The following is a 27,192-nucleotide window of genomic DNA, read 5'->3' as shown; positions in this document are numbered from 1 at the left end:
GTAAAGCAGGATGAAGAATTAGGGAGATTGCCCTTTCACATTTAGATCAACTTCTGGGACCATAAGCCAGACCAGGGGGCATGGTGACCTGTTACTCCGAGCCCTGCACCATCAGACAGTAAAAAGCCTCAATAAGCCAGGTCAACCTGTCTTTCCTTATGGAAAGATGGGAAGCTTCCAATCATGCGCTGTCAACTTCTTTTCTGTGGTGGCAGGGATTTTTTTTTTCCAGTTCAGCCACAGAGCCGTCACGAAAGAATTTGTAATGGGTGTAATGGGAGCCATCAGCCTCAGCTGTTGAACTTGAAAAACACTGATGCTGCTGCTGAAAAGAAGCCAGTGTCAAGGGGTCCTTAGAGATTCCCCAAGAAGTCTCTAGATCCTAAAGCATATTTGGAGGAAGGTGACCATAGAGTCACACTAGAGGACCTAGAAATTTCTGGAGATTATATTTTAAATCAAATATATGAAAAATCAAATCCACAAAAGTAAAAGTTGCAAATGTGGGGGACAACTGTGGTGTATTTAGGTGAAGTCATACTGGTTACCATTAATTCATTGTACAATGTAAAGGGACCTGCTTTTAGAAGTTTCTGGAATTCAGTTCTGGTTCATGAAAAAAAGTTATTTTCTTATGCAGGAGCAGAAGTGTTAATATAATGTGAACACCTTCTCCCTCCTGCCTTCTACTTTTCATTGTAACATGACAACTCTATTATTAACTGCACTGCTGTTTTATTTTTGGCAGAAATGCAAATAAACCATCAGCCAAAAATGCAAGAGGAGGAAAATGGTAAATTATTATGCTGCTCTCTACCTTTCAATCAAGAGTGGTGTTGAACTGGAACGTGTGTAGTGGTGGTGGTTTGCTCATTGTAATTATCATTCTCCAGCTCCCCCCCCCCCCCCACCTTGGGGAAAAACCCATTTTATGTTGGAAAGTTATAAACAGGTTGAAAGTATTTATAATGCTGTTTTCTCCATTACATGAAGCCAACATCCACTGAACATCTTCCCTCAAACCTGTCTCTGCCATATGTCTTCATCTCACAAGCTGCGCTTGGGTATCTTTTAATGTAGTGAAATGTTTCCCTTTATCTATATATTTTTGAACTTTGTGTATATTTTTAAATATTGGAAACATACATGTATTTACTTTTTGATGTAATCCTGTTTGATCTGGGCTTTTTAAAACCACATTTGATTTATAATTATCTTTTTAAAAAATACATGGAGTATTTTCCCCCCTCCCCAAGATCTTTATTATCTCAGCATTACAGCATCTTGCTTATTCTTAGTTTCCATTAGTGCTCATACTTCATTTTCTTAGTTTTTATTAGTGCTCACACTTCATTTTCATTTAACATTTCTTTTGTCTGCACCTTCTCTTTTTAGAGTTCCTTTTCTATGATTTGACATTTTTATTGTTAGCACCCCTCAACCCCCACCCCATTATCCTTCCCCCAACTACATATTTACCCTATATCTTTATCTTTAACCATGCACAGTTTCCTGAATTTCTGTACATTTGAGCATACAAAAAGTGGTTTAGAAATGTTCCATACAAATTTAGTTACAAGAACTGTAACACTACTAAAGTCAACAATTTGTATCACAAGTATCCTAGGACCCATCTACACTGTCAAATAATGCAAACTGCATTATATGGTCAGTATGGAGTCAAGTAATGCAGTTCAATTATGTTAAACTGCATTATATGAGTCTACACTGACCATATGAGGGTACATTATAGTGCAGCTTCAAACTGGCAGTGTAGATGGAACCCCAGAAGACTTAAATGAGCATCAAGATACAAATCAACAATATGCAAAGAAAGCAGTCTTCTCTCCAAAGCCAGAAGAAACAAAGTTGGTTATTTCATAAGGCCTTATTAACACCTCATGATCACAATGCTATCCAAGACAGCTCATGGTTTACAACCATAAACCAGGAATAGAAATCATGTGGCCTGCCAGATGTTGCTGGACTGAAATTGCTAACAACCCCCATGACTGGCTGGGCTGGCTAGAACTGCAGTCCAACAACATCTAGAAAGCCATGCAATTTTCACCTTTACAATAAATCAAAATTTCTGTATTCCATTTGTGAAACCGTCCAAAATATTATGCCTTCAAGTATGTTCCGAATTTCTAGAAATATATCATTACGGTTAACAAAGTCAATGTATTCCTGGGCATTACATCTTTAACAGAAACGTTGGTATCAGAGGTAGAAAGAACGTGCAAACATAGGAATAGGTTCTTGAATCACACACACACAGAGAAGAGTCTAATACGTTTCAGCATAGTTTTTATTCATAACTATTACTATAGACATGTGGAATAAAAACAACTTGGTCAGGTAAGTCTAATGCAGCATAAATAAACAAAAGCATTCTGAATCTTTTAGAAACCACTTGAAAGCTGTAAAAGTGGCAGGTTAAAGGGAGAATCTTAGCACTTGGGCAGGCCCATATGGAAAGATAATATATATGTCTTCATGATGTCTCTCGACTTACGGCAACTGCATATATTTCATAGTCTTTTGTTAGGCAGCCCCTTCCTCTAAAATATAGCCTATAACATATATTATTTGTTGTTGATCTGCCATCCAAGTACTAATTCCACTTAGTTTCCAAGATCAGATGGGAACTATTTTTTTAGAGTATTTAGATCCCTTATAGACTGGGCCTGGGCCATGTAGAATGTAGATCTCATGCAATCTAGATCCAGTTTTCCTTTAAATATCAGTTCTCATCTAAACAGACCTCTGTGATTTCCTATTCTTCCATGACATCTCTGAGCAGAACAACGACTACTGTTCCCTAGACTCTGTGGTGCCTAGTCTGTGGTAAAGCCAAAACATGAGGCATTCCGGGCCTATTTTAGTTACTGGGATACTATTGATGGCATTCCTTTTCCATTTTTTTAACTTGCAGGAGAAGATTGGAAAATCACAGTAGTCACTGGCTCTTTTGAAGCAGCTGGCACAACAGCAACTGTGTCCCTTTATGTTTATGGAGAAGCCAAGACTTCAGGTCCTTTTATGCTGGGATCTGGGGAGAATCATCTATTTGATCCTTCCAGCATAGATACATTCAAGGTATAATGCTACTAAAAATGGATGAAATTATTTACACAGTTTATTCAGAACACATTTGCTCCATGTTTAAGAAGTGACAGGTAAGATTTTGATATCACATTTCATTTTCAGCCTTCTCTATTGATAGAGATGCAGCATCCCCTGGAGAGTCAGATAATTGCATAGTTGTGGCAGTAATCAATTTAACAATACATTACTAAGATTAATAGATGATTTCATTTTTGGAAGACTTCAAGTCAATATTGGGTATCTTATTGCTCTTTCCTTTCTGTAGTAGTGTATGTAAAGCAAGTATGCTTCATAAGCAAGGGCAGAACTGCTGCATACAGTTAAAGGTGAAAAGTTTAAACCTGGCAGAATTGATCCTAAATGTGTACTTGAACTGATGTGGCTATTCCAGTCAGTAGTTTAGGGGCAATTCAACAGGATCTAGAAGCCACACAGCTAATGTGAGACATTCCTTCACTGCAAATAGTTTTTCATCATTAAAAATCCCAGTTCATCTAAAATTGAAAAAACACAGTGTGCTTTTAAAAATAAATGAATGAATGAATGAATGAATGAATAAAAGAACTATCATTCCTGAAAAGCAAAGTTATCCATGTTTTGGATAATGTGTGGATGGTGGGAAGATCAGCACAAAAATTGATAAGACGACATACATGACACACATAGTGCAGCAAGGCCAAAATTGATTCGGCATGGCTAGACTTTCAGCTTATCTTTCCTGTCACCATTGTTACTCCTGGACACCTGCAAAGCTCTAAAAGAGCTCCTGGCCATTGCAGACATCTCATGCAAAAATATCAACATGACCAGAGGGAAGGAGGGGTTGATCCTTAACCGCACTTCATTATCTCTGAGGTAGGTTGGACTGGGTGCGAGTAACTGGACAAAGCTCAGTGATGGAGTTTCAAGGCTTTGTAGGAATCAAATCTGAGTTTCTCAAGTGTCGTTTTCTCTCTGTGCTCTGGCAACCACATATTCCCTTCCCCCACTAAATATGGTTGACTTGCATCAATAATAGTGTTTGGATTTTTCTGGTTCAAGAGTTGAAGAGGGGAGAAGAAAGGTATTCTTCCCCCTTCTTTGTGTTGCTGATATGTGAGAAATACTTTTTTAGATATAAGAAAAGTTTATAGCGACTGATAAGTAAGCACACTTACTGCTTATAGGGATGAACTAGAATATTTCCTAGTATTTCTATCCCGGCAGAAGAGTTGTTTCTCATCTTTATATTCTGCTGACAGTAATGTTCTTAAGGTTAGTAAGTACTGACAGAATGTCTTGCATAAGCAGTGGCTGTATAGGTTTAAGCTGTCTGCCCCTTCAGAACACATCACGTAACTTGGCATATATCGCACAACTGGCAATGTGCTTGTGATAGTTATGGAACTGGAATAGCAGATGAATTACTGAAGGTACACTGATTTACAAGCTGTATGAGAGGATGTTCAAATGATGCCTAACTATTACTAAATTCCTTCTGAAGATTAAGGTTAAGGATTCAAAATAGACCAGGAACAATTGCAGTTTGATTACTTGAGACTTAGTTTCTATAAGTATGCTTTTAACACAGAGACTGTTTGGTACTGACAGATGGAAGCATACCATAAATACTCCTACTTATCACTTATATTAGCAGACTAACCAGCTTTGACTATAAAGAAAAATGTTTCCTAAAATGTGAGAAAATATTCCCCAGATGTAAGTGCCCGCTGAATGAAATCTGAAACTGGATTTCTTCATATGTGTACCCTATACAGACAACTGTGGAAGGACACTGAAATAGTATTTGGAAAAGGGAGGTGAATTATAATGTTCCTAAATAAAGCAGCAAATCAATGCTGCACTGATGTATTGCTTTTTCATGTCAGTACATGTTTGTACAATGTAGACAGATCATGAGACTACTCATCCTTCTTCAACACAGTTGCAGGTAGAATTAATGCAGTTTGACTCCACTTCAACTGCCATGGTCCAATGCTGTAGAATCTTGGGCTTTGTAGTTTTCTGCCCATCTTTGAAATCCTCCCATTTCTACACACTGTGGAGACAGAATCCGAAGAGCAACCACTAGAAGCTGTCCTGTATCGTGTAATGGGCTTTGTGGAAGTCCATCTTGGAAGTGTGTAGAAATGGAGGAAAACTTCCAAGGCCCCTTCTACACTGCCCTATATTCCAGGATCTGACCTCAGACTATCTACCTATCCCAGATTATATAGCAATGAATACTCATAAAATCCAGTTCAAACAGATCATCTGGGATTCAATCTTGGAATATTGGGCAGTGTAGATCCAGCCCATATGATGAGGTCCCTAGTGTCTCACTGAACTACAAAATCTATATAAATAAAAATTTAATGTTTGTTTGTGGGATTAACATAACTCAAAAACCACTGGACGAATTGACACCAAATTTAGACACAACACACTATTAGGCCAACAAATGACCATCACTCATAAAACACTGAAAAGCACAGCAGAAGGGATTTAAAAAGCCAATAAATAAATAAATAAAAATTGCATGTGCACATATATACACATACAGAAATATATACACACACAAAGCACATATACACAGACTGGGCCAAAATACAGTCTCATGTAGCCCCAAATACATTTGCGGCCCCTGATTTTTTCAAACCTCCTGAAGTATCCACAAGTGCCAATCGATCCTCTTGTACCTTCCATTTCCAAGTTTTTTAAAATTACATTTTCAAAATCAGAACTGGATTTCTGGGTGGGGTTTTTTTGGTCAGTTTTAGCAGTCCATGAAGTCTCTGGTGGGATCCAGGGCCTATACCTTTTCAGCCCCTCTAATCTTAGAGATAGTTGTTGTCATGTGCCTCCATATGGAAATCCTAAGGCAACCTTTTCATGGAATTTCCTGGAGCTGAGAATGTGTGACTCACTCAAGGTCAACCAGTGAATTTTCCATTGCTAAAAGTGGAATTGAATCCTGATGTTCTGAGTCATCATCCAACGCTCAAACTGCTACACCATGCTGTCTAGTTTACATCTATATATATAAATCTGTTAGGTTGGTTCAACGGGACAGCAAAACTCTAAAACCCCCCAATGAAACTTAACCAAAATTCCCATGCCCATAACACAACCCACAAGGTACAAACATATCTATGCAAAATGAAAAACAACACAACAACACACTCACAAAATGGCAAAACAACAAAACTAAAAAAAAACCCAACAAAACTTAACCAAAATTCCCAAGCCCATAACACAACCCACAAGGTACAAACATATCTACTCAAAATGAAAAACAACACAACAACACACTCACAAAACGGCAAAACAAAAAAACTCAAAAAACCCCAACGAAACTTAACGAAAATTCCCATGCCCATAACACAACCCACAAGGTACAAACATATCTACTCAAAATGAAAAACAACACAACAACACACTCACAAAATGGCAAAACAACAAAACTCAAAAAAACCCCAACAAAACTTAACCAAAATTCCCAAGCCCATAACACAACCCACAAGGTACAAACATATCTACTCAAAATGAAAAACAACACAACAACAAACTCACAAAACGGCAAAACAACAAAACTCAAAAAACCCCAACGAAACATAACCAAAATTCCCATGCCCATAACACAACCCACAAGGTACAAACATATCTACTCAAAATGAAAAACAACACAACAACACACTCACAAAATGGCAAAACAACTGAGCATGCCCATTGGCGCCCAGTTCCCTGGCGCGTGCACACAGCCTTCCGGCCAACGTTCCCTCTGCGGAAGCCATGTTATCAGTTAAGGTACATCTACATTGTAAAATTAATGCAGTTTGATAATGCTTTAACTGCTATGGCTCAATGCTATGGAGTAAGAAAAGTTTTAGAAGGTCTTTAGCCTTTTCTGTCAAAGAATACTAGTGCTTCACCAAACTTCAACCACTAGGATTTCATAGCATTGAGCCATGGCAGTAAAACTTATTAAATGTACAGTGTAGACCAGGCTCTAGCAAACTTTGGCCCTCAGATGTTTTGGACTTCAACTCCCAGAAATCCCAGCCAGCTTACTAGCTGTTAGGAATTGTGGAGCTGAAGTCCAAAAAAACCTGGAGAGCCAAAGTTTGCCCATGTCTGGAGTAGATGCACCCTCAGTCTTCAGTTGGCCTTCTGGATCTACAGATTCTGAATCAACAGATTCAACCATCCATTGATTGAAAATACTGAGATTCCTTCCCCTCCCCTAAGTCTAAAAAGTAATGATTGACTTTGTCCTTCTAGAAAAAGGAATGATTTTAGTACACTATTGTATATAATGGGGTTTGAATGTCCATGGATATTGGTAACCATGATGTGTCTTGGAACCAAACCCCAACTGATACCTATTCCACAGTATAACTGATCTGACAGTGTGATCATCTGTTTCAATACACTGGAAAAGTAGATTAATCATTACAATTTTCAGTGTCCTTTCAGAAGTAAAATGTCTGGCTGAATTTCCAAGAGAAATGCACATGGACTGCTTGTCAAAGAAATGTGCTGCTATTATTTATAAAATTGGAACAAATATTACGTCTGCTTTTAATTTGAGAACAAATTGAACTTTCTTTCACAAAATGTTTTCCTCCCCCTCTTTCTCTAGCACAAGCTGCTTTTGAGGTGTTTCATCATTACTGGAAATCACATTTTATTACTTTCTGTACTGGCTACATATGTCTGGACTTTCTAAGGGCCCTTCCAGATAGGACCCAAAATGTGGGCCCTGTCGGACTTTTACCTGAGGCATCCAAATTACTCCTCAGGTAAAAGTGAAGTAATTTGAATTACTTTGATACTCCATTATACCTGGGTCTTTCTGAAAGGACAAAGTCTAATGAAATATTGGGCCAGTGGGGGCTGACCCATGGGACTACTTCCACAATCCCGGGGTCAGTCCCCACAGCCTACCTCAGTTCTTTGGGCTTTCAAAATCCCAGAGAACCAAGGAGGGCATCCATGCCCACCCCCAAAACCCCCAAAGCATGGAAAGAAAATAAAAACTCTATGGAGGTCTCCTGGAGGGTACCAATGATGCACCAGAAGACTGGGGGGGGGGGGGTTGAGAGTAAATTACTCCTGTCCCCCTGCCTTCTGGTGAATAAGTGGTACTTTCCGGGAAGCCTCGAGAGAGGCCCAATGATGGTGCAGTAAGTTTTTATTTTCTTTTAACGTTTTGGGAGGTGTGGCCTCATTCCAGTGCAGTAATGACCATGCTGGAATGGGGAGAATGCCTAGGGAAAGTCCAGGTCTTTTGGGTGCCCGTGAGGACTTAAACCCATGATGCAGCGGGTTTCTTAAACTTTCTTAATCATGGGTTTAACCCTGTATGGAAGTGTCACCAAAATCTTCCCTTCACACAAACACAATTCACAGTTTGCAAAGTTGGGATGGAATAGGAATTGACTCTGGTCTAGTGACATCACTACATAACATTCCCGATAACTGAAGAAAATACATTTCCCACTATTCCAATGTGATCAATCATGAGTCAGGTAGCCTCATGTAGGTTTGGATAAGTCAGGATTTGATGGGAGCAAGAGATGTTCCTTAATGTTTGTTTAAAAAGTATATATATTAAAAAGTAATATCACCAGGGAAGATAGTAATGTAAGCAATTGTGGTCCTTCAGATGTTTTTATGTCTATAATTTCTATCAGCCCTAGCCATCGTAACCTAAAGTATGGGATTATGGGAGGTGCAAGCAAAAACCTGGACTGGCCACAGTTTCCTGTTTTTTGACCTAATAGAACAGCTCTTCCCTTTGTCCTAAAAAGGGAGGCCATTCTCCTGATTTCAACATACAATTTGTAACATGATCATAAGATAGGTTTTTTTTAAACGTGCTTAAATAAGAGGGTTGCCTGATGCCATCTTTTCTGGTTTACCAGAAATACGTTTATTATTGGATTCTATTGAGTATTGCTTTGTTTTAGCCAATTTGTGTGATGAATTGATTGATTTGCTTATATTTTTATGATCCAATTAATGATTAGCATATATAATTGTATATAAGTTGACCTCATGCTTAATTTGAGGGCAGGTTTAAGAGCCAAAATTATGGATTTTGTTATCAAGAGCCTGATATCAAGGGCCATTCCTGGGAGAGGGAAAAGTGCTAGTGTCAAAGAGTTAACACTGCAACCATTTTACCGCCCAGGTTTTTATAAAGGCCAGAACCAGTGCCATGGTTGAACGTTGAGTGTTAGGTCCTTTTTTATGTTCTCCCCGGAAGGGCTAAGTTTTCATTGTTTGCCCTATACACTAGGCCTGGGTAACAACGCAAAAATTTGTTTCTAAAATCGATTTGTAATTGGGGTGTTTTTTTGTTTCGATATTTAAAATAATTACAAAATTTTCCCTTAAAAAAGTTCGGTATTTACGAAATTTCGTAAATATTTACGAATCGATTTGTTAAGATGGCGGACCCCCGCACATGTGCAAAATCACTTCCGAAGCTTCGTTATTGGCGCGGGGTCGATTCGTTAAGGTTATAACGAATCGATTCGTTAATATGGCGGACGCGATTTGCGCATGCGCAAAAAGACTTCCGAAACTTTGTTATTAAATACGACTCGATTCGCTATTAAAATAATAACGAATCGATTCGTTAAAATGGCGGACGCGATTGCGCAATGCTAAATGCTCTATAAACAAAATCATTTCATAAAATAAATCAAATAAAATAATCAAATAGAACAAGATATTAAGATATTAAATAAAAAAGTAATAAGATAAAGTATCCAAAACTGAGTCAATTTAATAATATAATGAAATTAACAATAATATAATAATAAAATTTAAATAAATAAAATAATAATAATAATAATAATAAATAATAACAATAAATAATATAAAATTATATACAATATAAAATAAAATAATATAATAATATATTATTATATATTATTATTATATATATTATATAAATGAAATAAATAATAATATAAATATTTAAATAAAATATAATTAAATTTATAAAATATTTATAAAATATAATTATAAATAATAATAAAAATAATATATAAAATTAAATTATAAATTATTAATATATAAAAATAATGTTATTATAAAAACTTAGAAAGTAAATATAAGAAATAAATAAATAAAAAGTAACAAAAAGTAACAGAAATTGCACTTTGAAAAAACTCTGAAAATTATCTGGGAAGTATTGCATACATACTAATTTCTGTAGCAGTATTGCAAGTTAAGTAAGAAGGACCAACTTCACATTTGGGGGTGGTGTATCTTAATGTGCATCCTTAGCCCTGTTGTGGCAAGATGCCTCATATCTTTTCCTCTGCTGACGCTCACACCGCAATAACTGCAAACTGCCAAAGTGGCCCTCTCATTATGGACGTCGTAATGATCCCATAGGAGCGATCTCGGCCTACCCCTACTAGGCACTTCAGATGTACTCATGCTCGTGTTTGGACTGTCGGTGTTTGTGGAAGGGAGTATAATCGTTGGTTGTTTCTGTAGCTCGCCCTCCATCAGCATGCAGTCCTCTTGATCACTAATTCCTGTGGTGGAAGACCATTCCATCTTGTCTTCCTCCCATTCCTCTGACACGTCCGCCTCCTCGCCCTCCTCTTCATAACAAGTAGTATCAGTGGTACTTGGAACGACATCAGGATCTGAACATAGAGTCTTTCGAACTGATGAAGAAGAAGGTTCTGCCATCTCACAGCTGGTTGAAGCATCTGTGGGTGTTTCAATAACCATCTCGTTGGATGAATGTTCCCTTCTTGTCAATGTGTTCATCTTCAGTCCCCTGCCTTTCTTCGGTATTCGCGATAGCACTTGGCCCTTGCGACTAGAAAAGCCGGGAAGGAAGCGTTTCATCACACTGGTTGGAACTACACAAATAATGAGCAAAAGGAGCGCACTGGTTGGAACTACACAAATGAGCAAGCACTGTATTATAGCACTTTGTGTTGGCAAAAGGAGCGCACTGGTTGGTACTACACAAATGAGCGAGCACTGTATTATAGCACTTTGTGTTGGCAAAAGGAGCGCACTGGTTGGAACTACACAAATGATGAGCAAGCACTGTATGTAGCACTTTGTGTTGGCAAAAGGAGCGCACTGGTTGGAACTACACAAATGATGAGCAAGCACTGTATTATAGCACTTTGTGTTGGCAAAAGGAGCGCACTGGTTGGAACTACACAAATGATGAGCGAGCACTGTATGTAGCACTTTGTGTTGGCAAAAGGAGCGCACTGGTTGGAACTACACAAATGATGAGCAAGCACTGTATTATAGCACTTTGCGTTGGCAAAAGGAGCGCACTGGTTGGAACTACACAAATGATGAGCGAGCAGTGTATGTAGCACTTTGTGTTGGCAAAAGGAGCGCACTGGTTGGAACTACACAAATGACAAACGCACACACAGCCACCGAAGACTCTTTTATTTTTTTAGAATATTTTTTGTATTTTTTTTAAGAATAAAAGACAGGTATTTTTAAAAAATATTCAAAAATGGAAAATTAACCAAAAACTGGCCCTGATGTAGAGCAAACACAGGCAGGAGACAGGGCAATCGAGAGCACACACCAACAGAAGAGTCTTTTCATTTTTTAGAATATTTTTTGTATTTTTTTTAAGAATAAAAGACAGGTATTTTTAGAAAATATTCAGAAATGGAAAATTAACCAAAAGCTGGCCCTGATGTAGAGCTGACACAGGCAGGAGACAGGGCAAACAAGAGCACACACCAACAGGAGACTCTTTTCTTTTTTTGGAATACTTTTTGTATTTTTTAAAGAATAAAAGACAGGTATTTTTAGAAAATATTCAGAAATGGAAAATTAACCAAAAACTGGCCCTGATGTAGAGCTGACACAGGCAGGAGACAGGGCAAACGAGAGCACACACCAACAGGAGACTCTTTTCTTTTTTTGGAATATTTTTTGTATTTTTTTAAAGAATAAAAGACAGGTATTTTTAGAAAATATTCAGAAATGGAAAATTAACCAAAAACTGGCCCTGATGTAGAGCTAACACAGGCAGGAGACAGGGCAATCGAACACACACCAACAGGAGACTCTTTTCTTTTTTTGGAATTTTTTTGTATTTTTTTAAGAATAAAAGACAGGTATTTTTAGAAAATATTCAGAAATGGAAAATTAACCAAAAACTGGCCCTGATGTAGAGCTAACACAGGCAGGAGACAGGGCAAACGAGAGCACACACCAACAGGAGACTCTTTTCTTTTTTTAGAATATTTTTGTATTTTTTTAAAGAATAAAAGACAGGTATTTTTAGAAAATATTCAGAAATGGAAAATTAACCAAAAACTGGCCCTGATGTAGAGCTAACACAGGCAGGAGACAGGGCAAACGAGAGCACACACCAACAGAAGAGTCTTTTTTTTTTGGAATATTTTTTGTATTTTCTTTAAGAATAAAACACAGGTATTTTTTAAAAATATTCAAAAATGGAAAATTAACCAAAAACTGGCCCTGATGTAGAGCTAACACAGCCAAAAGACAGGGCAATCGAGAGCACACACCAACAGAAGAGTCTTTTCCAACGAAGCCAACCCAATGCAAGTCTTTTTCCTACCCAAGCCAACCCAACCCAAAGCAAGCAGCCCTCCCGGACCTCTCTCCTCCCTCGCCTCCACGCAACAAATGAGCTCTGTGGCCACGCGGAGCCGCTTTTAAAGGCCTTGCCGGCCAATCAGACACTGCCACGGTGCACTGCTTGCTTGCTGATTGGCTCCAGCCTCCCAGGGCACCAGCATCCTCCATCCCATTTCCGAAACGGGCGGAAGCTCGTTAAAAGTATGGGGGATGCCGTTTCGTTATTTTTAAACCCTTCCGGGTTTGAAAATGTGTTTTGTAATCGTTTTGTAATTATTAAAAATAACGAATAATTAACAAATTACAAAATTAACGAACGTAACCGCCCAGGCCTACTATACACCAAGAAAGAGATTGGGGGGGGGGGGGGGTTGAGAGAGTGTTAAGGAACAGGGTATACATTAACCAATGCGATTTTTGGGTTGAACTTTTGACTACAATTTCTAGCCACATACATGAATATACATAGTGAATTTTACTGTTAGTTGCATTTTTATTTGAATTGATTTTACACTTGGTTTTGAATGCTGATTAGCTACCTTAAAATAATTGCTGTAATTAAACTAACAAAATAATTAGATCATATTGTAGCACTTTATAGAAAGGATTAGTGTGCCTCTTTTTTTGCAATGCCTAACAAAGTTATTTGAATGTTCAGTGAAAATGCCTTTCCTGTTTAAATTTTGCAGATTAATCTAAAAGATGTAGGAGAGCTGTATAAAATACGGATTGGCCACAACAACAGTGGACGAGATCCTAGTTGGTACCTGCAGGAGATTAGACTTCAGAGAATAAGCACACCACCAGAGGAAGAAATATGTTTAACTGTCAATGCCTGGCTCTCTGAAGACCAAGGTGATTTAGATACTTGGCAAGAAATACCAGTAAGGAGACATGGAAAAAAACTGCTACCAGGTATGTCTCTAACATGCCGTTTTGATTCTTCAACTTCTCATGACAAGACAAAGTCAGTGTGATGTAGTGATTACAGTGTTTGTAGATAAACAGGTACCTTCCAAATGTTGTTACACTACAGTTCCCATCAGCCCCATAATGTGTGTCCAACTGTAAGGGATGGTTGGAGCCTTAGTTAAAAACATTTGGTGGATTCTGTGTTGCCTTTTCTTTGTTCAGAGCCAGCTTCAAATTCCTACTCACCATTAATTTCATGGGTCAGCTCTACCACGATAAATATCTTTCAGCCTAACCTACTTTACAAGGTTGTTGTGAAGTGGGAAGCAGAGACAAATTTGTACTCTTTGGAGAAAATATGAAATATGAATATCAAAAATAATTCAATTAGAAAAGAGTAGTGCTTCCTATTAGGAATATATGTGCTGTCAGCTAGACAAATATTATGTAAATTGAAGTAATATGTCTGAAGATATTCAGATATTCAAAAGGCGCATTTTGCTGGGGTTTCTTATGTACTGAATTATTTATAGGATCCAATCATTGTAGGTCAGGAAGCAAAATGAAGGCCACCAAGGGCAAGCCTGTGCATATTCAACTAAAGAGAACAGATCAGGTCATTCACATTGTCAAGCAAACCATACTAACAATGAAGGAGAAAATGAAGTATAGGAGACATTTTTAAGGAAAGGATAATTATAGAAAAAAATACACGTAAAATGGTTCAAAGTTATGAAAACAGGATACAAATGAGAAATCTGAAGATTGAAATGGAGAAGGGTTACATGGGGTCAAAAATTAGTAAGGGGTCAATCTACCTGTGGTCACCACCATTGCCTGCAGCCAAACAAGAGGGAGTTAGATTTAGATTTGTGGATGTAAAGGTTGCCTTTCTGTAATAGGTTTCTTTTCATTGTTTTTGTTGTATAGCTATATTGGATTTCATTGTTTTATACTTCTATTAACACTATATTATAAACTCATGAAAGCAGGGTAGAATTACCTGAATGAATAAATAGAAGGAGGGTTGTCAACAAAACTTTCATAGGTCTTCTCGCTGTTAAATAGATTTTGTAGCTATTCAAATTTATTATTTCTCTTTAATAAAACATCTAATCATCTGTCAGCACATGGAGCATATCTCCTTTTCTTCTTCTTTTTTCTCACTTTCTTCCTCTAATGCTTCAATGGGAAGTGAAAAACAATGAACTTCCTATGGTCAGAAGGCACCTTTTGACCAACCCACTCAAATTCTTCACCGTGAATGAATGTTCTGTGTGATTTGTATTTTTCAAGAAATATATTTTCCAAAGCACAACTTTAAGGGAAACTTTTTATGGTTTAGTTTTATTCATCATCATCATTATCATCATCATTGGCTATCACTCATGGCCAAGTATGATTGCCTTCCAAGTAGATGCGGGGGATGCGGGGAATGCCGTGGATGTAGCGTACCTGGAATTCAGTAAGGCCTTCGACAAGGTCCCCCATGATCTTCTGGCAAGGAACCTAGTCCAATGTGGGCTAGGCAAAACTATGGTGAGGTGGATCTGTAATTGGTTAAATGGACGAACCCAGAGGGTGCTCACCAATGCTTCATCTTCATCCTGGAAAGAAGTGACGAGTGGAGTGCCGCAAGGTTCCGTTCTGGGCCCGGTCCTGTTCAACATCTTTATTAATGACTTAGATGAAGGGCTAGAAGGCAGGATCATCAAGTTTGCAGACGATACCAAATTGGGAGGGATAGCCAATACTCCAGAGGACAAGAGCAGGATTTAAAACGATCTTGACAGATTAGAGAGATGGGCCAAAATTAATAAAATGAAGTTCAATAGTAACAAATGCAAGTTACTCCACTTTGGCAGGAAAAAAGAAATGCAAAGATACAGAATGGGGGATGCCTGGCTCGAGAGCAGTACGTGTGGAAAAGATCTTGGAGTCCTTGTGGACAACAAGTTAAACATGAGCCAACAATGTGATGTGGTGGCAAAAAAAAGCCAATGGGATTTTGGCCTGCATCAATAGGAGCATAGTGTCTAGATCTAGGGAAGTAATGCTACCCCTCTATTCTGCTTTGGTTAGACCACACCTGGAATATTGTGTCCAATTCTGGGCACCACAATTCAAGAGAGATATTGACAAGCTGGAATGTGTCCAAAGGAGAGCGACTAAAATGATAAAAGGTCTGGAGAACAAGCCCTATGAGGAGCAGCTTAAGGAGCTGGGCATGTTTAGCCTGAAGAAGAGAAGGCTGAGAGGGGATATGATAGCCATGTATAAATATGTGAGAGGAAGCCACAGGGCGGAGGGAGCAAGCTTGTTTTCTGCTTCCCTGGAGACTAGGACGCGGAACAATGGCTTCAAACTACAAGAGAGGAGATTCCATCTGAACATGAGGAAGAACTTCCTGACTGTGAGAGCCATTCAGCAGTGGAACTCTCTGCCCCGGAGTGTGGTGGAGGCTCCTTCTTTGGAAGCTTTTAAACAGAGGCTGGATGGCCATCTGTCAGGGGTGATTTGAATGCAATATTCCTGCTTCTTGGCAGGGGGTTGGACTGGATGGCCCATGAGGTCTCTTCCAACTCTTTGATTCTATGATTCTGTGATTCTAAGTGTAGAGTCTTGGTGGTGGGTGCATAGCTGGCTGTAGAGAGACCTATTCTGCATTCGAATATCCTTTCACAGTAAGGACATCAGTTTCTAGATGGAAGGCGGTGCTGACAAGGGTTGGCTTTGATGTGCTTTCCCCTTGACACATTCCTCCCTTTTACCCTCCATTCATGTCTCTTTGAATTCCATAGCACTGTTGGTAACAGCTGACCTCCAGTATGAACTCTCCAGGAGCAGGGCTTCTCAGTTCTCGGTGTCTTTGCCACACTTTTTAAGGTTAGCTTTTAGCCCACCTTTAAATTTCTTTTGCTGCCCACCCACATTTTATTTTCTGTTCTTGAGTTGAGAGTATAGTAACTGTTTTGGGAGACTGATTCAGCATTTGCATAATGTGGCCAGTCCAGCAAAGTTGATGGCAAAGGATCATTGCTTCAGTGCTGGTGGTATTTGCTTCTTCCAGAATGCTGACATTTTGTCCACCTATCTTCCCAAGAGATTTGCAGGATTTTTCAGGAGCAACACTGATGGAATCTTTCCAGAAGTTGAGAGTGATGTCTGTAAACAGTCCACATTTTGCAGGCATATAACAGAGTTGGGACGACAAAAGCTTTTTTTAATAGGCATCTTGGTATCCCTATGAATGTCCCTATCCTCAAACACTCTCTGCTTCATTTGAAAAAAATGCTGCACTCAAAGGGCTCAGGTGGTGTTGTATTTCAGTGTCAATGTTGACTTTTGTGGAGAGATGACTGCCAAGGTAAATATGGAAAATATGGGGAAAATTTATTGAGTATGTGTTTAATGTGGGAAAGGGGTATAAGCCAGCAAGAGAAACAATGATATTTTGGAATGGTGAAACAACATGAGTTGGTTGGTTCTGGTGAAGGGGGCTCAAACCAAGGGGAAGTGGAAGAGGGGAAAAAAAGTATAATAATAATTATAAAGAAATACAATATGTATAAGTGGATAAAAGGTGTGTGATAGAGTTATATGTAGTATAAGTTGTAATGGAAATTTAAAAATAATGATAAGAAATATGATTAAAGATGTTTTTGATGTTTATTTACTGTTAGATTGTATATAATATGACATAGTCTTTTGTCTAAGATACTGTAAAAAGAGAGAAGAATGTATGCTTATACATTTTGTTGGACAAATTTATAAAAAAATAATAAAAAAGAAATTGTTAACATTGTCTAATGGTACACCATTAAGCTGAGTTTCTGGCATTGCAGAAGGGTTGGCTGATGCCTGCTGGTAAAGTACTTTGGTTTTCTTGCTGTATAGTAAGAGGCCAAGTGTTTTTGTATTAGGCTTCATTGAGCCCCCCCCCCCCCCAAAAAAAAAGGTTCAAAACTCATTTTGGATGTAGGGGGCTGGTGGTTCAATTCTAAAGTCACTTCTGAATTTTTCATTTTTTCCCCGAAACTTCCAAATCACTTTCCTACTGTATGCGCAGTAGGGAAAAAAAGCACTGGCAGTGGGGAAACTTCAGGGGACTCTCCCTCCATAATATTTGGACCAATCCTAATGAAACTTGCTACAGTGGTAGAACACATGGACCCCTGTTATCTCACCAAGTTTCATAACCTTTGACATCTCCATGGAGTTTTGGCGAATTTTCAAAGTTTTTATGAAAAACATTTATTTAATAATAAAGAAACCTGTTCCTGGTTTGAAAGTGTTATTTCCTTTCAAACCAGGAACATTGGTTTTTACTTTGAAAGTAGTTGTTCTACTCCAAACACTTTGTTTGTGTGGCACAAACTGTGTTAAATTGATGGAGAACAGAAATTATAGTACAGCCCCCATCAAGGGACATTTATTTATTCATTAATTTATTTCCTATATTTATACCCTGCCCTTCTCCCCCTGAAGGGGGACTCAGGGCGGCCTAACAAAAGCATCATATGATGCTAGCATCATAGAAACAACCACAGTACAATCAAAATATTTTAAAAAAATATCAAAACAACAATTAAAACAATTAATTAAGACACATCCATTAAATCAAAATCCAAAAACCAGTCCGGGTCAATTCATTGTCATAAGTTCTGTGATCTTCTTCCACTTGCTGCTCACTGATCAAACGTTTGGTCCCATAATTCCCCCCCCCCTCAAATAAGTCAATATACTTAATTGTTATCTTCATTATTTATATATTCATCAAAGGTTGTCCAATCCGTTCTTTTCACACCCCTACCATTATTTTGTCTTAACAAAAATGTCAGCTTGTCCATATTCTTTATTTCCATTATTTTGTCTGTCCACCCCTGTCTAGTTTTCTGTGGAGGTCTTCCACCAAGGTGACCAAAGCTATCTCTATTCCATAGCCAGGCCTGAAACTAGATTGAAATGGATCTAGATAATCAGTGTCATCCAGAAATCCCTGGAGTTGGGAGGCCACCACACAATCCAAAACCTTGCTCAAAATGGGAAGCTTGGACACTGGCCAATAATTCTCCATTTTAGAGAGCTTCAGGGATGACTTCGCACCTGTTAGAATGACACCTTTTCCATTCGCATGTTCTATTTTAAAGGGATACATGCTTGGTACCACCAAATGCACAGTCATTAGTAAACCGATCATTTTGTCTAGGATCATCTATTGCATAATATCAGATTTCAAATCAATGCAATTATCAGATTAATGTGAATGTATTTTTAATTCAAATGCTGCCTCTTAAATTAGAACAATAAGAACAAAGGATATTTTATATACTCTGTTTAGTGGTAAGCAGGCCTTTAACTGAGATTTTCAAGTTGCCACTGAACTTTGTTGCTTACTCTATTTTTTGCTGGAATGTTTTCATCAAGCCTAAACACAGTAGGAGCTTTTCTTATTTTTGCTCTTTAATATTTCTCTCTAGCTACTTCCAATTAGCCATAGATCTTTCTTTTTAAAAAAAGAACATTTGAAATCTCGCTTTCATATTTGCTTGCATCTTGTATTGATTGTTTCCTTTTTCTTGCTTTTGTTATTTCATGATACTTTCCACTGTAGGCTGTTAACACTGAATTTTTTCTTTCTTTCTTTCTGGATACATTGGCCCAGAATGCTACCTTTTATTAACTTTGGCATCCTTTCAAGGCTTTGCAGTGCTCAGTCAGTATACTACATTTTTTTCCTTCTGTCTGTCGCATTTTGTATTTTATAGACCTTACTAGCTGTACCCGGCCACGTGTTGCAGTGGCATAGTCTGGTGGTATGTAAAATTAAGTAACGAGAAAGTGCTTGGTTTTAATACATTTCATTTCTTAAAGGTTGCGGGCAAACAATATTTTGTTGTTCCTTTGTCAGTGTTGATTTATTATTTATTTATTTATTTATTTGCTTCATTTTTATACCGCATTTTTCAGCCTCAATCGGCGACTCAATGCAGTTTACAGTGCAATTTATATAACAATGACAGATTAAAACACAACATACACAACAGACAATACAAGATGAACAACGTGGTCATCAACGCCTCAGTAAAATCAGATTCCATTCTCATAATCCTTCAACCATTCCTTTGTTCATTTATACCATCTTCATGAGTTCAGTTGCCTTGTTGGCCGAACGCCTGTTCATCCCCAAAGGCCACCCACTCCAACACCCTTCTGCCATAATGGAACACAAATTAAGCCTTCCCATGATGTAGAGGTTGTGTGGTTTTCCTACTCTGCAAGTGCTATGTCTCAGTCTATGCCACACAATTCTAATTACTGTCCTCGTGCTTTGTTGATTGTGATCGCAAAAGCCAGTTGAATAGGGAACTGAAGTCTGCTGAATTAAAATGTCATAACTGTAGGAATCATTGGAATGCGTGGGATGAGGACTTCTTCTCCTTTGAATGATCCTGCCAGGATTGTTGCATCGATGACATAGTTCAGTAATGGTTTGACTGGAAGGCGTGTGATGTTGCATAGTTTTGGCTGGTTGATGTTTCTCAGCATGACATGAGGTTTGGGAAAGTATGGACAATGGATGATGGGATTTGCAGTTCATGCAACTGATTCAGCTCTGACTTCCACAGACCACTGAGACCCCGACAAATGACAGATCTGGACCCAACTTGGTGCACAGAACCCCCATGACCAACAGAAAATATTGGAGGGGTTTGAGAGGAATGGTATTAGGAACCTAGAATTGGAGGAGACCTCTGAAGACCATCCAATCAAACCACCTTTTCTGTCCTCATGCTGGAAAAGCACAATCAAAGCACTTCTGACAGATAGCCAATAATAATAGGATCCTAAAGTTTGGAGGGATCCCCAAAGGCCACCCACTCCAACACCCTTCTGCCATAATGGAACACAAATTAAGCCTCCCCGTGAAATGACCACCCAGCCTCTGCTTAATAATAATAATAATAATAATAATAATAATAATATCCTAGGATAGGAGGAGACCTCCAATTGCCATCCAGTCCAGCCCCTTCTGCCATAAGAGAAAAGCACAATCAAAGCACTCCTGACAGATGGCCATTCATACTTTGCATAATAATAATAATAATAATAATAATAATAATAATAATAATTGTTATTATTACAGAATCTTAGGGTAGGAAGAGACCTCCAAGGGCCATGCAGTCCAGCCCTTTCTGGCATAAGGGATAAGCACAACCAAAGCACTCCTGACACATGGCCATTCAGTTTTTGCTTAATAATAATAATAATAATAATAATAAGTAGTTCACCTAGGAGGAGGAGGAGGAGGAGGAGGAGGAGGAGGAGGAGAAGTTGTTCACTGTGCACTGTGAACCCAAACAAAGATGGATGGTGGAGTTTGAGGAAAATAAGACATTGACATTTGGGAGCTGCTTGGATTTACAGCTCACCTGCAATCAATGAGGGGTCTGAAATCAGCTCACCCATTCCTCCTCGGCACACTCTGCTTCATTAGGGACAGGACTTATTGGAGCACCATGATGGCGGTATCGAGGCTAGAGCTGAAGAGGAAGGAAGAAGGGAAGGAGGAATGATAAAAGGAAAGGAGGGAAGGAGAGAGGAAAGGAAGGAGGAAAGAGAGAAGGAAAGAAGGGGAGGATGAAGGAGAGAGGAAAGAGGGAAGGAGGGAGGGAGGAGAGGAAGAAGGAAAGGAATGAAAGGAGAAAATGGGGAGAGAAGGAAGGGAGAGAAGGATGAGGGAGAGAGGAAGAAGGGATAGAAGGAAGGAAGAAGAGATAAAAGAGAAAGGGGAAAGAGTTTGAATTACAATTTGCATGGCAGAGCATTCAAAATGTATTTCCTTTCCCTTTCCTTCCTTCCTTCCCGCTGCTAAATCGGACCTTCTCCTCCTCCTCCTCTTTCTCTTTCTCCTCCTCAGTCTCCTCCGGCACACTGTTTTCCAATCTCTACTCCTTTAGATGTCTTTACCAGAATAAGTCTCAAGTGCCTTGGGCAGTGGTAGCCCAAAGTTTGGGAAACATGGTGTGAAGCAGGGCCCTTAGGAGAGACAATTGGAAGGGAAGCTATTACTGCACATGCAAGAGGCACGAGGAGCCCTCGTGCTCTCTCTAGGAGCGCTTGCTATGTCCTCATGAGGGGCTTGCACTCATGCGCTATGACATTTTATTCTTTTTTACAATTGCTATGTATTTTTTTACTTGTTTTGTCTATTTTTATGATTGTTGGTCACACCTTGTGTTGTGAGACATTTTGTTGCCAAATTTGTGTGTTTTCGTTCACTGGTTATTTTGCTTTTAACATACGACGCATGGAGCATCTATCTATCTATCTATCTATCTATCTATCTATCTATCATCATCTATCTCGGTGGTCTTTCCTTTTCTTTTCCCCTCTTCTCTTTCTTCCTTTTCTTTTTCTTGTCTTTCACAACGGTTCAGATACCTGGTCTTTTAAATTTGTGCTCTTTATTTATAATCCTGTGGCCATACAGGTGTGTGTGAAAAGTCTTGCCTGTTCTAGTTCTCACAATTGTTTTTGTGTAATTTATCTTGGGACAAAAGGGTGAACTTGCAACCATAAATCTGCAATGTATGGCTTGCGTGATGAATTTAACCCTTATGCAAAGGCACTCATACAACTTGGAGAAGGGAAGGGAATTTCATTGGGGCTACTTGTTGACATTTGCAAAAATGTTTAGAGATGGCCAGCAGCTCTCTGAAGGTCTGTGACTGCATCTGTGGCATGGAAAAATGGTGAGGATAAGAATGGCCATTCAGCAAGGCCAAACTGAGTTCAGCCCAACTGGACAGTCAGAAGTCTGCTCACACTACTGCTGTGGAAATATGGAAACATCATGGCAGGATCAGGGCTGGTCTGAAGCGGCAGTGCATTGGACTACCCCCAGATTTTGTGTCCCATGTAGATGGGCCCCCTATTTAATGTATTTAAGTGTTGGACCAGGATCCTGGGAGACCAATGCTTGACTCCTTACTCAGACACAAAAATCCTGTCTGATCTTGGGCAAGTCATACTCTCTCAGCCTTAGGTTGGATCTTCACTGCCATATAATGCAGTTTCAGAATGCAGATTAACTGCATTGAATGGGATTATATGGCAATGTAGACTCATGTGATCCAGTTGAAAGCAGTTCAATCTGCATTATATGAGTCTACACTGAATCATATAATGGCAGTGTATATAGGGCCTTAGAAGAACAAAAGAGCAAATCTCCTCAGAATAAATCTTGCAAAAAAACCCTCCCCAATAACAACTCTGTGTTAGAGGGTGCATCTGCACTGTTGAATTGATGCAGTTTGGCACCACTTGAACTGCCATGACTCAATGCTATGGAATCCTGGGGTCTGCAGTTTGGTGAAGTACTAGCATTCTGGCGGAGAAGGTTAAAGACCTCATCAAACTACAATTCCCATAATACCATAGCATTGATCCATATTAAAATGGTATCAAAGTGCAGTAATTCTACAATGTAGATGCACCCTGAAGGGTTTTTTTTTGAAGGCACATAAAAACACAATAATTCAGATGAATACATACACACTTTTGTGAACCATGGTACACAGAGAGAAAAAATGTATGATCAAATTGTTAGTAGGTTGGCTGTATTAATGGAAAATTAAAATATGGGAGTCTAAATAGTTGAGAAATAGCCTATAATACAAGCAGATTTAATTTTGTATTGTCGAAGGCTTTCATGGCTGGAATCACTAGGTTCTTGTAGGTTTTTTCGGGCTATAAGGCCATGTTCTAGAGGCATGCCTCTAGAACATGGCCCTATAGCCCGAAAAAACCTACAAGAAACTAGATTTAATTTTATCTCATGTAACTTTGTTAACATTTTGACTTGTGCTTTTTGAGATAGATTTTGGGATAGAATACACTTGAATTTTGGAACAAGGGTTTTTTTTTAACCCTGAGTTTTCACTGAACTAAAAACATAGCTCACAATTCAAAAATGCATTTTTTTAAAAAAATCTATTGCATGAGGATTAAATCATTCATGAAAAATAAAATAAAAGGCACCACTCCTGTCTCCTAAACTGATCCAGAGTTTTCTGACCTCTGACATTTAACACATTAACATCACTTCCTAGTAGTTTGAGTCTTTCTGAAGTTTTCCTGACATCATGAAAATTAGTTGTAGGAGACTTGAAACAGCCACGGTCTATTTTTAGAACATTAGTTCAATTGGCATTATAGCTAAGGAGATTAGAAAGCTGCCATTTTTCATGGACCTAGGCAAACTTGTATTAAAAGGCTTGTTTTTATGTTCCTAACAAAACATCTTGCCCTAAAGCAAAGATGGGAGATCTTTTTAAGTGCAGAAGCGAAAACACTTCTCCAAGCAGATGTCAATCTACATTGACTAGTCTTTCAAGTTAAGTTTTTAATATATTTGCATTTTTACAATATCCTTAGGTTTTTTTCCAGATACATTTCAAAATATCATAGTATGGGTATGATAGGGAAAGAGAGAGAGAGAAACAAAATATGCATCTTGTATGTTTTTTTTCCCTAGTAAATAAGTGCTTTTGAGTAGGGCACTGGAACAAACTGATAGAAATTGAAATGAGATAACGTCCAGTCCAATCCAATCTTTTTGTTGTTTTAATGTAGGTGTACGTTGTGTTTATGTACCTAATATCATTTTTCATCACTGCTATAAGGCAAAAATCATCACAAATAATTGTGTTTGTCCTCAGCCAAATCTAGTGACTGACAAATGCTCCTCCACATCACCTCCTCCCTGCCTTCCACCTCCTCATTCCTAAAATGTCCATGTGCTGCATAAAAATAAATAGTACAGGACCTGCCTCCAAACTAAATCTATGATTCTCACTTTATATGTGTCCTTGTTAATCATGCCTCATAGGACATAGTCCTGAATAGAACTGTTACATTGGAGAACAAGTAACTATTTATGATGGAAACTACCAAGAAACACCAGCATGATGTCAAATATCTTAGGAAAATTTTTGCAGGGTTATTCTGTTGGCATTTGGTTGGTGAAAATGTTAAAAGTTTTATTTTTTTTTAAAGAAAATAAATCTCCAACTGACAGGCATACTGGATGAAGGGAAGAAAGGTCAGTTTCAGTAACACCCAAATGCTTGTGCAACCAAGTCTTAACTGGATGTATTTTAAAGGCTTCAGCATTCTGAAAAAAATAACGTAACATAGGCAAACCAACCTTTTCCATCTCAGCAATAATTGCTACTGTGGAAGTTTCTGTTATAAGGCTGAATCAAGTAAAGTAAAGCTGATTTTTTGCATCAAATCACCAGCCACTGTAATTATAAGAAATACAATATATGACAGCAGACATAACCAATATAAAAAATATACTAAGTTTCAGTTTGCAGGTTAAATCTGAGTGGCTGCACTAGTAAAGCAGTTGAAATTTAATTAAAGATAGAATGGGGGAAAAATGTCAATGCTGTATAGCTCAGGTACTACAATCCAGGTCCCAAAGTTCATGATCGTTTATCAAGGATTCTGAGAATCCAAGTCAAGCAACATCTAGGTATCCATGGGAAGCAATGCTATTGAAATGCTTGATAGTCTTTCAGATGAAATTCCAGTTGCTTTCTATTTCGAGTAGTCTCTTCCAGTGGCGAAAGAAAACTTAAATTTGGTGCCATGTTTATGGACCATGCAAGGCCACCTTGGGAACACAGCAAATAGTTGTTGTTCCCTCTGCCTTGAGTGAAAACTTCAAAAAGCAAAGCATAAAGATTGACTCATAAGAGGAAATAAATATATTACATTACTTATTATTATTATTATTATTATTATTATTATTATTTTACTCATTTTATCCATCCTTTCTCACAATAATGAGACTCCCAGAAACTGCAACTGGTGCAAAAGTCGACAGCCAGGTTGCTAACTGGAGCTAATTATAGGCAGCAGACGATGCCCCAATTAAAATAGCTCCACTGGTTACCGATAAGTTTCCGGTCCCAATTCAAAGTGCAGGTCATCACCTAGAAAGCTCTAAATGGTTTGGGCTCTGCCTATCTTTGTGACCACATCCCCCCCCCCGCCCCCATGTTCCTGCGCGAGTGTTAAGGTCTGATGGGTAGGACCTCTTTGTGGTCCCGCCATTGTCACAAGCATGGTTGGTGGGGATGAGGGAGAGGGCCTTCTCAGTGGTGGCCCCCTGGCTTTGGAACACTCTCCCTGGGAAGATTAGACAGGCCCTACACTGTCGTCCTTCTGGAAGGAATTGAAGACTTGGATGTTTGGACAAGCCTTTGAGAATGTCTAGCCCCAATGGTCTGCAATTAATGACAGAGCACTGCACTTTCATCCCATGCTCTAGTTCATTAACTACCACTTGCACTATCGCCATGTTTTATGACAGTTCTTACCATAGGTTATTGGGTGCTGGTTTTTTTATGAGCTTAAATTATTGTTTTATATGCTATTATTTTTATCTTGTATTGTATTGTGTGTTGATTTTATGAGTGTTTTAGGCACATTGTGCCATATGTAAGCCACCCAAGTCCCTTTGGGGAGATGGAGGAGGGGTACAAAACTAAAGTATTATTATTATTATTATTATTATTATTATTATTACTATTACTATTATCAAGGAGGTTAACAATACTTTTCTGATATTTTGTCTAAGACTAAGGTGGTTCTATTCCTGCATAATATACAAAAAATGTTCCCCATTCATTACATGAAATTTTGCTCACATGTTTTCCAAAAGAACAACCTTACACCCAGTATCCTTTGCTTAAGTATCTGCAAACAGTAGTTAACCCTGTTTCTTGGAGTTTTTTCTGTTCATTTCTTTTCCATGAACATAGATGCTTGCAAGTGTCTATTTATCATCTTACAAGAGAGCTTCTACATGCCAACGTAATATCTTCAGACTTCGGTTTTATCCTGGAAAGTTAATTTTCCTTTATTATTTCTCATTTGATGGAAGATATCACAATTCTTTTTCATTGCAATTTGATGCTGTTATAATGTCACTGAATGCAAGGTACACTGGCTTCAAACTGCTACAGAAGAGCAGAGAATCAGGCCCTGAAGGAGGATTGTAATAGCTCACATATTGCTATGTATTACTGCTACATTATGAAAAATATGTAGGCAATTAAAATTATTATAGTATTTTTTCTCCTGTACTGATAGATAGTAGCTTTGGCAAGATTCGGAGCTTTACAAGAGAAGCACTTGGAATCAAGGGGTAAAAAGAGATGCCTCAATCCTTTGAGCATTTAAATTAATATAAAGACTCATGAGATTTGATAGTCAGTCCCTGCCCACCCCATAAACCCTAGGGAAAACAGCATGCTTCAACATTGTCAAATGAAAGTGCACTCTGAGATGTGACTTGTATTCACACTTTCAGAACATATTCAATTAATTTGTGTGCCTTATGCCCTTGGCTTCCATATATTTTGCAGAAAGCATGAATGGACCTCCTCCGTGTAACTGTGAGTGTAGCATGATGTTGTTCATTGTCAAAGCAAATGAATCTGTGTTTACACAGCCCAGTTGGACCAGCAACCTCATCAGATAGAC

The 27,192-nt window shown here is 38.4% G+C and overlaps 1 protein-coding gene across 1 annotated transcript in view; it reads left to right on the top strand.

The window, feature by feature from the left end:
• The window catches only part of RP1 (RP1 axonemal microtubule associated), a 222,929-nt gene that overhangs the window by 84,998 nt on the left and 110,739 nt on the right, over nucleotides 1-27,192 (top strand). Inside the window, exons 23-25 of the mRNA XM_060775314.2 lie at nucleotides 749-793; nucleotides 2,939-3,102; nucleotides 13,407-13,632. Coding sequence (XP_060631297.2) covers nucleotides 749-793; nucleotides 2,939-3,102; nucleotides 13,407-13,632 — 435 coding nt within the window. The remainder of the gene's footprint in view (nucleotides 1-748; nucleotides 794-2,938; nucleotides 3,103-13,406; nucleotides 13,633-27,192) is intronic.

Source organism: Anolis sagrei, chromosome 4 (genome assembly GCF_037176765.1).
Source record: "Anolis sagrei isolate rAnoSag1 chromosome 4, rAnoSag1.mat, whole genome shotgun sequence".
Taxonomy (NCBI): domain Eukaryota; kingdom Metazoa; phylum Chordata; class Lepidosauria; order Squamata; family Dactyloidae; genus Anolis; species Anolis sagrei.
The sequence above is the reverse complement of the archived record's forward strand: the minus strand, read 5'-3'. Positions and strand labels throughout refer to the sequence as shown.